This window comes from Paramisgurnus dabryanus, chromosome 17 (genome assembly GCF_030506205.2).
Source record: "Paramisgurnus dabryanus chromosome 17, PD_genome_1.1, whole genome shotgun sequence".
NCBI lineage: Eukaryota > Metazoa > Chordata > Actinopteri > Cypriniformes > Cobitidae > Paramisgurnus > Paramisgurnus dabryanus.
Genome location: NC_133353.1, coordinates 9,548,365 through 9,561,667, shown reverse-complemented (window position 1 = coordinate 9,561,667; position 13,303 = coordinate 9,548,365). Strand labels below are relative to the sequence as shown.

The 13,303-nt window shown below is 35.8% G+C and overlaps 1 protein-coding gene across 1 annotated transcript; it reads left to right on the top strand.

The window, feature by feature from the left end:
• The first annotated feature begins 411 nt into the window (after positions 1-411).
• Positions 412-11,741, top strand: LOC135731186 (adhesion G-protein coupled receptor G1). The gene is made up of 17 exons (XM_065249135.1): positions 412-512; positions 677-745; positions 841-933; positions 1,281-1,415; positions 1,816-1,914; positions 2,246-2,344; positions 6,005-6,062; positions 6,140-6,308; positions 6,392-6,538; positions 7,580-7,690; positions 7,774-7,810; positions 7,895-7,995; positions 8,772-8,893; positions 10,327-10,592; positions 10,671-10,749; positions 10,831-11,114; positions 11,303-11,741. The coding sequence occupies exons 1-17, from the start codon at positions 455-457 to the stop codon at positions 11,440-11,442; spliced, it is 2,067 nt and encodes a 688-aa protein (XP_065105207.1). The 5' UTR covers positions 412-454; the 3' UTR covers positions 11,443-11,741.
• The last annotated feature ends 1,562 nt before the right edge of the window (positions 11,742-13,303 follow it).

Below are 13,303 nucleotides of genomic sequence, written 5' to 3'. Positions count from 1 at the left end.
ATTTACATTTTACCACATAATTTTCTGATGTCAACACAGTCCTGAGGACTCATTTGCATGTATGTTTGATATGTCAGCGCTCAGTCTAACTGTTGCACATGGACATACAATGTGCTTCACATTTGCTTATGGAAAACACAATGCAAAATGTTTTATGTGTAAAATGAAAGATTTATGTTTTTCACATCTACAGAATCTCTGCTAAATGTCATCTATTATTCACTCATAAAGGTTGGATTGTCATCTTTAAACTCTTGTTGCAGTGTTGGGGTCATTGTGTGAAGTGATGAAGAGGAGTGCGTGTAACTAAATGAAACTTGATTTGCATTTCTGAAAAGTAATTTGACTGTTTGAGCAGTAAACACATATCCCTGTGAAGATTAAAATCATCTCTCTATCCCTCACATAAACTTCAGCGTCTGGTGTCTTTGACAGGTCGCTGTCATTGAGCACAATGTCCTGGCAAATAAAGACTTTTCTGTGGCTCATCTTCTGTGCTACATCTCAGATGGGTATGTTACCTACTAACTATTTAAAAGAAACAGAAAGTACTAGTAATGAATATGTGCTGTTTACTACAATTAGATCCTTTAGATCACATTTACATTAGGATATTTTGATTCAGTAAATGTACAAACATATTAACAGTCTTATAATGTAATGTGTTTTTGTGCAGCCACTTCTGATGGGACGGTTAGTTATAATCTGTTTATTCAGTTAAAATCCACAGGCTGTCCAGGTCCAGGTAAATGTCCACGCTCATGTTAGCTAAACTGTCTATCAGAATTTATTTGATACCTGAATGTACAATCAACTTCATTAAGTTTTTTTTTGTTGCAGCTATAACAATGACGCCTTTACCAGTCCCAACATTTTATAATCTGACAGAGAATTCTTGCATTATTATATTCAAAGAAAATACATTCCCCATAGGTACAAGCTATTATATTTTCTGCATTTAATATGTGACCCTGGACCAGAAAGACCAGTCATAAAGGTCAATATTTTGAAATTTTATGTATTTACAGGTAATTTACAAAACTTCATGGAACATGATCTTTACTTAATGTCCTAATGATTTTGGCATAAAAAAATCTAATAATAATAATTCTATAATCACTATAATTCTGACCAATACAATATATTGTTGGCTATTGCTACAGATATAGCCATGCGACTTATTACTGGTTTTGTGGTCCAGGGTTATATATGCAGTTTTTATCTAAATTAGTCACATTGTAAGCAAATGTAAAAATTAAAATGATCTTTTTGATTTTCAGGACTTTGCAGAACAAATGCTGGAAACGAAACATTCATTTTCAACAAAATTCTAAATGAATCAGTAGTGTATAAGACATTATACATAAAGGACATCCAACCATTACAACCATCAAATGCCTCTCAGGGTTCAGCAGGTGTGTGTGTGTGTGTGTGTGTGTGTGTGTGTGTGTGTGTGTGTGTGTGTTTGTGTGTGTTACATTATGATGCCATTGGAACATAAAAAGTGCATTTTTTTTTATTAGTGTGGGATATGATTTAGATCAGTGGTTTTCAATCTTGTCCTAGGGGACCCACAGCTCTGCATATTTTGTATGTCTCCCTTAACTGACACACCCAGTTCTGTTCATGGATCTGTCCCTTAATGAGCTGATGATCTGAATCAGGTGTGTTAGATAAGGGAGACATGCAAAATTTGCAGGGCAGTGGGTCCCCTAGGACAAGATTGAAAACCACTGATTTAGATAAATAGTCAATTATGAATTATGAGCCCAGGTTTCTATCTGGACACTAAAGTAATGAATGTTTTATTAACAGATTGCTCATGCCCCTCTTTTATCATCTTCAAGAGATTCTCTAATGATGAACTTGAACAGATCTGTAATGTGGTGACTCAGTATGGATTTTTGTGCAACGGTAAATCTGTATCTTATTATAACATGCTCTTATGAAAAGTGTCACTTTTATCTTGCATCACCAAAAATGTCTCTCTGGTGCTGTGCTGTATTCAGGTTAAATGTTTCTGTCATCAAGTCTTCATGTCATTCTGTATGATTATAACCCTATTATTACTTAAATGGGTTTATGTGGAACTACTATTACATTTATTTAGATCTGGTTTGTTTAATAAAGGCAGAGACTTTCAGTAATAATAATCACAAACTTAAGATTTTCTCAGTTGTGTGGATACAGCAAAACAATGTGTCAAAGAAAAATGTAATCTCTTCTCTGTTTTCATGAACTACAGGGAATAATGTGAGCTACTATGCTTTAAACCTAAGTGAGACTCCAGCGATGTGCACCAAGAACTGCACTAAACCAACTGATGCAACCTACACAACTCATAGTACGACAACACCTACTGCAACCTACACTCCCAGTACAACTACACCTGTTTCAAACAACACAACTATGACTACACCTAAATCAAACAACACAACTCTCAGTACAACTACACCTGCTTCAAACTACACAACTACGACTACACCTAAATCAAACAACACAACTCTCAGTACAACTACACCTGTTTCAAACAACACAACTATGACTACACCTAAATCAAAAAACACAACTCTCAGTACAACTACACCTGCTTCAAACAACACAACTACGAGAACACCTGATTCAAACAACACAACTCTCAGTACAACTACACCTGATTCAAACAACACAACTACGACAACACCTGATTCAGGAACCACAACTCTCAGTACAACTACACCTGTTTCAGGAACCACAACTCTCATTACAACTACACCTGTTTCAAACAACACAACTCTCAGTACAACTACACCTGTTTCAGGAACCACAACTCTCATTACAACTACACCTGATTCAAACAACACAACTACGACAACACCTGATTCAAACAACACAACTCTCAGTACAACTACACCTGTTTCAGGAACCACAACTCTCAGTACAACTACACCTGATTCAAACAACACAACTCTCAGTACAACTACACCTGATTCAAACAACACAACTCTCATTACAACTACACCTGATTCAAACAACACAACTACGACAACACCTGATTCAAACAACACAACTCTCAGTACAACTACACCTGTTTCAGGAACCACAACTCTCAGTACAACTACACCTGATTCAAACAACACAACTCTCAGTACAACTACACCTGTTTCAGGAACCACAACTCTCAGTACAACTACACCTGATTCAAACAACACAACTCTCAGTACAACTACACCTGATTCAAACAACACAACTCTCAGTACAACTACACCTGATTCAAACAACACAACTACGACAACACCTGATTCAAACAACACAACTCTCAGTACAACTACACCTGTTTCAGGAACCACAACTCTCAGTACAACTACACCTGATTCAAACAACACAACTACGACAACACCTGTTTCAAACATCACAACTCTCAGTACAACTACACCTGTTTCAGGAACCACAACTCTCATTACAACTACACCTGATTCAAACAACACAACTACGACAACACTTGATTCAAACAACACAACTCTCAGTACAACTACACCTGTTTCAGGAACCACAACTCTCAGTACAACTACACCTGTTTCAGGAACCACAACTCTCAGTACAACTACACCTGATTCAAACAACACAACTCTCAGTACAACTACACCTGTTTCAGGAACCACAACTCTCAGTACAACTACACCTGTTTCAAACAACACAACTCTCAGTACAACTACACCTGATTCAAACAACACAACTACAACAACACCTGATTCGAACAACACAACTCTCAGTACAACTACACCTGTTTCAAACAACACAACTCTCAGTACAACTACACCTGATTCAAACAACACAACTATGACAACACCTGATTCAAACAACACAACTCTCAGTACAACTACACCTAAATCAAACAACACAACTCTCAGTACAACTACACCTGATTCAAACAACACAACTCTCAGTACAACTACACCTGATTTAAACAACACAACTCTCAGTACAACTACACCTGTTTCAGGAACCACAACTCTCAGTACAACTACACCTGTTTCAAACAACACAACTCTCAGTACAACTACACCTGATTCAAACAACACAACTACGACAACACCTGATTCAAACAACACAACTCTCAGTACAACTACACCTGTTTCAGGAACCACAACTCTCAGTACAACTACACCTGATTCAAACAACACAACTCTCAGTACAACTACACCTGATTCAAACAACACAACTCTCAGTACAACTACACCTGATTCAAACAACACAACTACGACAACACCTGTTTCAAACAACACAACTCTCAGTACAACTACACCTGTTTCAGGAACCACAACTCTCAGTACAACTACACCTGATTCAAACAACACAACTCTCAGTACAACTACACCTGTTTCAGGAACCACAACTCTCAGTACAACTACACCTGTTTCAAACAACACAACTCTCAGTACAACTACACCTGATTCAAACAACACAACTACAACAACACCTGATTCGAACAACACAACTCTCAGTACAACTACACCTGATTCAAACAACACAACTCTCAGTACAACTACACCTGTTTCAGGAACCACAACTCTCAGTACAACTACACCTGTTTCAAACAACACAACTCTCAGTACAACTACACCTGATTCAAACAACACAACTACAACAACACCTGATTCGAACAACACAACTCTCAGTACAACTACACCTGTTTCAGGAACCACAACTCTCAGTACAACTACACCTGATTCAAACAACACAACTCTCAGTACAACTACACCTGTTTCAGGAACCACAACTCTCAGTACAACTACACCTGTTTCAAACAACACAACTCTCAGTACAACTACACCTGATTCAAACAACACAACTACAACAACACCTGATTCGAACAACACAACTCTCAGTACAACTACACCTGTTTCAAACAACACAACTCTCAGTACAACTACACCTGATTCAAACAACACAACTATGACAACACCTGATTCAAACAACACAACTCTCAGTACAACTACACCTAAATCAAACAACACAACTCTCAGTACAACTACACCTGATTCAAACAACACAACTCTCAGTACAACTACACCTGATTTAAACAACACAACTCTCAGTACAACTACACCTGTTTCAGGAACCACAACTCTCATTACAACTACACCTGATTCAAACAACACAACTACGACAACACCTGATTCAAACAACACAACTCTCAGTACAACTACACCTGTTTCAGGAACCACAACTCTCAGTACAACTACACCTGATTCAAACAACACAACTCTCAGTACAACTACACCTGATTCAAACAACACAACTCTCAGTACAACTACACCTGATTCAAACAACACAACTACGACAACACCTGTTTCAAACAACACAACTCTCAGTACAACTACACCTGTTTCAGGAACCACAACTCTCAGTACAACTACACCTGATTCAAACAACACAACTCTCAGTACAACTACACCTGTTTCAGGAACCACAACTCTCAGTACAACTACACCTGTTTCAAACAACACAACTCTCAGTACAACTACACCTGATTCAAACAACACAACTACAACAACACCTGATTCGAACAACACAACTCTCAGTACAACTACACCTGTTTCAGGAACCACAACTCTCAGTACAACTACACCTGATTCAAACAACACAACTCTCAGTACAACTACACCTGTTTCAGGAACCACAACTCTCAGTACAACTACACCTGTTTCAAACAACACAACTCTCAGTACAACTACACCTGATTCAAACAACACAACTACAACAACACCTGATTCGAACAACACAACTCTCAGTACAACTACACCTGTTTCAAACAACACAACTCTCAGTACAACTACACCTGATTCAAACAACACAACTATGACAACACCTGATTCAAACAACACAACTCTCAGTACAACTACACCTAAATCAAACAACACAACTCTCAGTACAACTACACCTGATTCAAACAACACAACTCTCAGTACAACTACACCTGATTTAAACAACACAACTCTCAGTACAACTACACCTGTTTCAGGAACCACAACTCCCAGTATGACGACAGCACCAGGAGAAATGACTGCTTCAAAAGCCTTGTAAGTCACCTGTCATCATTTATTTACTTGTGTTTAATCTGCTGCAGAGCATTGTGTGATTTTAAATCATGTTTCAGAGAAATGATGGACAAACTTCAGGAGAAAATCTACAATATGACATTACAGAATAAAAGCACTGAAGCGATCATCAAAGATAATGTTAAAGGTCTTATCTACATACAGGACGCAATGAAAGAGCCAGAAGACAGGGGCATGGTCTGTTCATCAGATCAGGATAACCTAACCGTAAGAATTCAGCACCAGTTAAACACCTGTTAAACATCTGCTGTGTAATTTTTTATTTATTTGTAAAAAAAATTATTTTACAGATTAATGAGAATCAAAATATCTTGCAGACAAAGTTTGCATGGTATGTTAAAATATCCAAAGAGGCCTTCAATAAATCCGGTTTGGGTTTGGAGAACAATGGAAGCACATTTGTTGGAATTCTACAGTTCAAAAACATGAATATCAATGTAATCCTACACATACACAATTCACCTGTTGTTTCTGTTTTTCTTCTTCATCATCTTCCTCTGGCTGATGTTTATTAATCAGATGCTAAAATGCTTTAAACTTTGGTTCATCCATGAGCAGATCTTTAACATCTACCAAACTAAAAACTGGGCTTTTTGCCTCATATATAAACTGAAATGGTTTCGAAATAAAATTACAATTATATTGATCTTCATGTAAAGCGACTATTTGATAATTAATTAGATTATGACTCAACTGAATGTATTACTAGATAGTAATTGCACTCCTTCAAGATCTTTCACTGGATAATCTATAAATATATGTTTAATATCACTTTGCTGCCTTAAATCTTTTTTTTCTAAAACTCAGTTTTACAAGTCATTTTAAATTACCATTATTTACCTTGACTAGAGATGATTTGTTATAAATAAAATATAGTGGAAATCAGTCAACTTTATTTTATAAGTTATAACAACTCATCTCAGTTGATTGAAGGGATAGTTTATCCCCCCAAAAAACTGTCAATTTACTCACACTCATGTTGTTACAAACCAATTATGAGCCCCATTCACTTCCATAGTAGGATAAAGAAAACTTTGGAAGTAAATGGGGCTCATGAACAATTTGGTTACAAACATTCCCCAAAATATGTTCCTTCATATTCATCAGAACAAATACATTTATACAGCTTTAAGACAACATGAGAGTGAGAAAATTACATTTTTGGGTGAACTTAAATTTTTTTTTAAGGCAGCAAATATTTTTTATGGTGGTGTTTAATATCTTAAACTGAGTGTAAAGTGTATCGTGCACCTCGCTATAATTTTAATAAGTTCTACTCGGACCGCAAGTGCTGTGACTGGTCCACTAGACCCCCACCTGTATCTTCATCTCAGCAGATAGTGGTGAAAGTTTTTTATTAATGTTTACAAATGCTTTAGTGTTGTATTCTAAATGATCATTCTGCTGTTTAAAGATGTTATTATCAGAGCTGTTTCATTTAAAGATGTTTGAATGTGATTGTATGATTTCTGTTTCAGGTCACAGATAAACATACTCTTTTGAAAAATGTAGTGTATGGAATAACAATGGGGGCAAATATCTCAAATCTTACGGACAATATTGAAATATTAATTCGATCAGAAAATGTGGTAATGAAAGTTTTTCTTAAGAAACCCATTATAAATGAAAAACATAAGATGGTGATCAAATGAAAATAAGCATCTTTTTACAGAGTGATAATGCAGCCTGCAATTCCTGGAGTGGCAAAGGTAAATAAAGTTTTAAATTGTTGCATTACACAATTCATTTACACCAAATCTCTCTCTTTTATCTTTATTTTCTTTGCTGCGCAGGAGAAGTGATATGGACGACGTTCGGCTGTGACACAAAAATACTGAACAACACAATCATCCAATGCTCATGTTCACATCTGACGTTCTTCGCTGTGCTGATGGTAACATTTCATAGCTCTGTCCTTTATATTTTATTATACCACGGTCTGTTGAATGCTATATTCTGATTTGCTGAGAAATGTTCCGTGGGTATGCATTAATTTCTGATAACTGCAAACCTAACTTGTCAAATGTCTTAAAAATAGGCACCAGAGCAATGTTTGTGGTAACTGTGGTAAAAGAGGAATAATTGACTCCGGTCCTTTGAAAATAATGCACACTCCGCTTCGGGTCGTGCCGCATTGCACCTTGGGTGTGCATTATTTTCTTATAATTCAATGGCCCGTCATCAATTATTCCTTACTTAACTATAGCTCAGATGTTTCTCTTGAGGAGTAAAGAAAACAAACAAAGTGGACTGTTGACATGCAGTGTAGAGAGATGTAAAGAACTGATGTCAGATCAGTTTTTAATATAAAATGTTTGTGGTCATATCCAGATCTCTGACTTTTGATTTTTGACTTAGCAAATCTGAACTGTGTGTCATCACTGCTGAGATCTCTGATGTGAAACTTCAGCAAAGATTTGCATTTGCTCTTTATTGTCTGATCTCAGTCCAGTCATGGGAAAACAACAGAGATATCAAAAGATCACATTTCTATTTTCTTTTGGAGTGTGATGTTTTAAAGAGTTATGTGTTTGTATTCATGTTTATCCAAACCAAATGTGAAATATGATTCATGTAGTCATAGCAGTGAAACTGAAGAATTCGATGTATTCTTGTGTTAAATCTCATTCATCTGGTTGATGTCTAACCATCTGTTCTGTTATCCTTCAGTCAATGCCTGATTCAAACATCACAGCACCTTACTTGGCGTCATTGACGTACATCACAAATATCGGCTGTGGTTTTTCCATGTTTTTTCTGGGCATCGCTCTGTTTATGCACTTTCTGTTACGGTAAAGTATCACAGATATTACAGTTATAACACATTAGTGATGTTAATAATTCAGATCTTACTAATTTTTTTCTTTTAAACCTGTCTGGTCTTTAAAAATAGCATTAAAATAAACCCATCAGATCGAATAACCCTAACCCTAACATGTGGGGCCTTTTGACTTGAAAAGCAGACAAGTTGATTCAACTTAAAAAACGCGGCGTGTAACATAATCTACTGAAGCGCGAGCAAGTTGAAAACCCAAGTGCAGTTTATTAACCTAAAACAAGAACAAACCCTAAAGCATGACATGACATGACATTAAACCACCAGTAGATGCATCACATTTATAAACAAATCTTAACAAAGAACAAAGGGAACATGAGGGCTATATATAGAGACAGGGAACCAATCAGAACATGACACATCATGGAATGAGGAAACAAGAGACAACCATGACAATGAAGACTTTCAAAATAAAAGACATGAACATGAAACAGAACTACATAATAAAAGACATGAATGATAAACTAAACAAGGCCACATGACAAAACTGTCAAACATATTTTACCAGTTGGCTAATTCGTATCAATTCATATGAAGTTTATCGTGCAAAATCGTACGATTCTCATGAAAAAACAACAACAATGAAACCGAACGCCTAACCCCAGCATTACAAGGGTCAAGGCAAATGGTACCAAAATTTACGAATGTGATCATATGAATTATTACAAATTAGCCAACTCGTAAAATATGTACGAATTCTCGTGAGATAGCGTTGGACAAAGGTTAACTCATTGCCCAAAAAATGACAATTTGCCTTGTTAAACAAACAAACAAGTAGCCTAACTAAGTTAAATCTACTAAACAGGAAATTTTTCGTTCACTGAACTAGCAATATATTCTTGTTAGATTAACCAAACATTTCCTCTTCTACAAATGGTCAGTTATGAGATACAATATATGAGAAACATTTTATTTTAACATAGTTTATAAAACTTGTAATGTTAAGATAACTCAAGTAAACAAAGGTTTCAAACAGAGACCTCAACACACAAATCTCAATAATGGTGGCAATAATCAAATTTCACGGTGAGCTCTTAACTTCACAACAAAAATAATAAACAACAATCATAACAGCTGCAGTTGTACAAATAAAGACAACAAAAAGCAAAACAACACTCATATAACACTAGCAGGTCATTTATGCATGCTGCAAATCGTGATGAGTAAAACGTTCAAATCCAGATATATAAATAAGAGAAGATAAACTGATTCAACTCAAAATGTCTCGTTGAATGAATGCAATCATGCAATTTGTGCATTGAACTGAAACACTTGAGTAATGGTGGACATTTTTTAAAGATTTAGGTTAAGTGTACTTTTTTTATTTGGATAAAACAAAAATGAAGGTCAACAGTCTGATTACATATTTTGTCTTTTTTAATACAATAGAAAAAACAGATCCAACCAGGCAACAAAGATCCTGATCAATATGTTTGTGGCTTTATTTCTACTGAATTTATCATTTTTGTCCAATGAGAATATCGCAAACACACAAAACAAGTCTGCGTGTGTTTTCGTAGCATTGATCATGCATTACTCTATGCTGGCAACATTCACCTGGTTCTTCCTTCAAGCTCTTCATATGTATTTATGGCTCATCAGACAAAACCTCAAAATTAAAAACTACATGAGAAAGATCACAGTGTCAGCATGGGGTGAGTTTAGATCCTTTTCAAATCTGTCTGTCTGTCTGTCTGTCATGAAAACACACAAACTATTGAATTTGTTTTCAGTGTTTCCGTCTCCAGTCGTGATCATCATTGCATCTCTAGGAGAGTATATATCAATAAAGATCAGCTCAACATCACAAATGTAAGTTTGGCTTCATGTGTGCTGAAAAATAACAAAATGTTTATCTTTGACCTTCAACAGTTTTTTACTTTCTGATTTCAGGTGCTGGATTAATAATATCTACATTCACTACATCGTAAACATCGGCTTCTATTCCATCGTCTTCTGCTTTACTACAGGAATCTTCATTATGATCGTCACCAAAATTATCCAAGCCAGAAATGTGAAAGTGGGTGACGTGAAGAGATTGACATTCAAGAAACAGATGCTGATGATCTTGAGTCTGTTCTTACTCTTTGGTTTGACGTGGGGTTTTGCTTTCTTCAGTTATGGAGATATGATCATCCCGTCTTATTATATCTTCACTGTGTTGAACTCATTTCAGGGTAAGAAACTCATCTCATCTTCATTACAGGTGACTGATATGTTGGGTAATTTTCTGTATATGTGATAAAAGAATAATCGACATCAAGAAACCTCTGCAGAATGAGCCTTAGTTCAATCAATTTTTATTTTCTTAAATCAATGTCAAAAATAAAGGAGTGATGTAATTCATTGTTTTGTTGTCCATCAGGTTTTTTCCTCTTTCTTTATTATTATCACATCCGTAATGATTTTGAAGATGGTTTTTCTGATGATTCAGACCGATCCAGCTCCACTGCCACCATTACTCAATCCACCATAAGCACCGCAGAAGATAATCTTTACAGTTAAATGAGATTTTAATCATATAATAATCACTTTAACTGCATTATCTATTTGATATCTATTTGTATCTATTGGTTGTTGATAGTTAACATGAATAACAGACAGTGGTAGTTACTATGAAGGATTTATTTTCATCTGTAATACATCTGAAATCATTTGACTTGTTTAAGTATGTACTATTATGAAAACATCTGCTTTTATCAATGTATTTTTTCAGCAAATATGATTTAACTCTTACAAATAATTATAATGTATTTAGACCTCTGCAAACGTATTATTGATTGTAAAAATATAAATTAGTGCCATTAAAGAAAACTACATAGACCTGAGTTTGATTTGTTTCTTTTATAAGTCTACAATTACTAGCACTTTATTTGATTTCACATACAGTATGGTTATATCATTTTGTTGAATATTTTGTTTAAATTAATGTTTATAAGTGGTACAGTTGACATGATGTGATAGATAGATCCACAAGAGGGCGCTGTATGATTTCAGATTTTGTTGTATAAATGTGAATGAAGCTCATGAATGAATCTCAGTGTGATGTCATCTGAAGTCGAGAGACATTAATGAGACACAGATTCAGTGTCTGTAAATCCTTTATTCATTCATTCATGACACTTTCAACCCTAGATATTGAATGAGTGAATCATTTACATCCATCATTCAGTTGGTTTTTTAATGGCTGGTGGCCGGTGACTTCATTTTTGAGGGCGCATGATCACAACATGTATTTAGCCCATGGGGTGTGTGGCTTGTCATGTCAAAATAAGTTTTGTGGTGAGTCATGTGCATCATGTGTCATGTCAAAATACATGCCTGCTGCAAACCCTTTGAAGGGGTTTATAATAAAAGAGACGCTCTTTGCGATTCTTGCTTTAATCTCATGTGTAATCAGTGGTAAGTGAGTGTCTTAGCTTCTCTTTTATAATAAACCCTTTTGATGCGTGTGCAACAAACACATATTTTGAAATGACAAGCAACACACATGACACTCTGAACACATATTTTGAAATCACACCCCACAGAAAAGAAGTCACCGGCCGCCGCTGCACGGTATTAATGATGTAATCTCTATAGGTGGATGAGTAAAGGATGAAAATCATCCTGTGTGGCTGGAGATGCTTCCCTCGAAATCATTTCTTTGGCGACAGACAAGGACCAGGAAATGCATTGCGGTCAATGAGAGATGTTTACACGGATCAGATGTGGTGAATGTGGAATAGGATGAGGAAATCTGCGGGAAAGTCATTGTCCGTGGTGCGTCTGTTGAGCAACAGGCAGTGATGCAGGAGTCAGAGCTGGACATTAAACATGAGGGATACACACACAGAATGACAAATGTTTGTTTATGTACAGATGATGAATAGTCTGAAAGATTCTCAGTGCCAAACCACAAGCTGAAGAAATGACTGCCATACAGGATTTCTTCTTTCAGTTAACAGTACAACATGTTTGACTATAAAACAAAAGACAATTAAAGCAAACAGGCTGCAGATTTTCTACAAATATGCAATACTATAAAAAAAATTCTAGAGACTTTATTAAAAGTTTTGGAGGCAGTTTTCCGGACAGGCTTTAGATTTAGCCAGGATAAGGCCTTAGTTATGTTAGGACATTTAGTTTACCTTACAAAAAAAAAGAGACAAAACAATGACACTATTAATATATTTGAATAGAGTTTGTTTTCAGTTAAGATCAAACATGCATTATAGTCTGAGACTAAAATAGCCTTAAGTCAACTGTGCAGTCTAATAACATTATATTTACTGGAAATATTAACTTTTCTTGAAATTCTCTTGAATTAGGTGTTTAAGAAAAAAAGGGAAAGATTTTATTCTAACCCCACTGGCAGATGTTTTTG

Coding starts and splice junctions, on each gene's coding strand:
- LOC135731186 (XM_065249135.1), top strand. CDS start 455: ATGTCCTGGCAAATAAAGACTTTTCTGTGGCTCATCTTCTGTGCTACA. Junction 6,539..7,579: donor TCAAAAACATGAATATCAAT/GTAATCCTACAC, acceptor TTTCTGTTTCAG/GTCACAGATAAACATACTCT. Junction 7,811..7,894: donor CAATTCCTGGAGTGGCAAAG/GTAAATAAAGTT, acceptor TTTGCTGCGCAG/GAGAAGTGATATGGACGACG.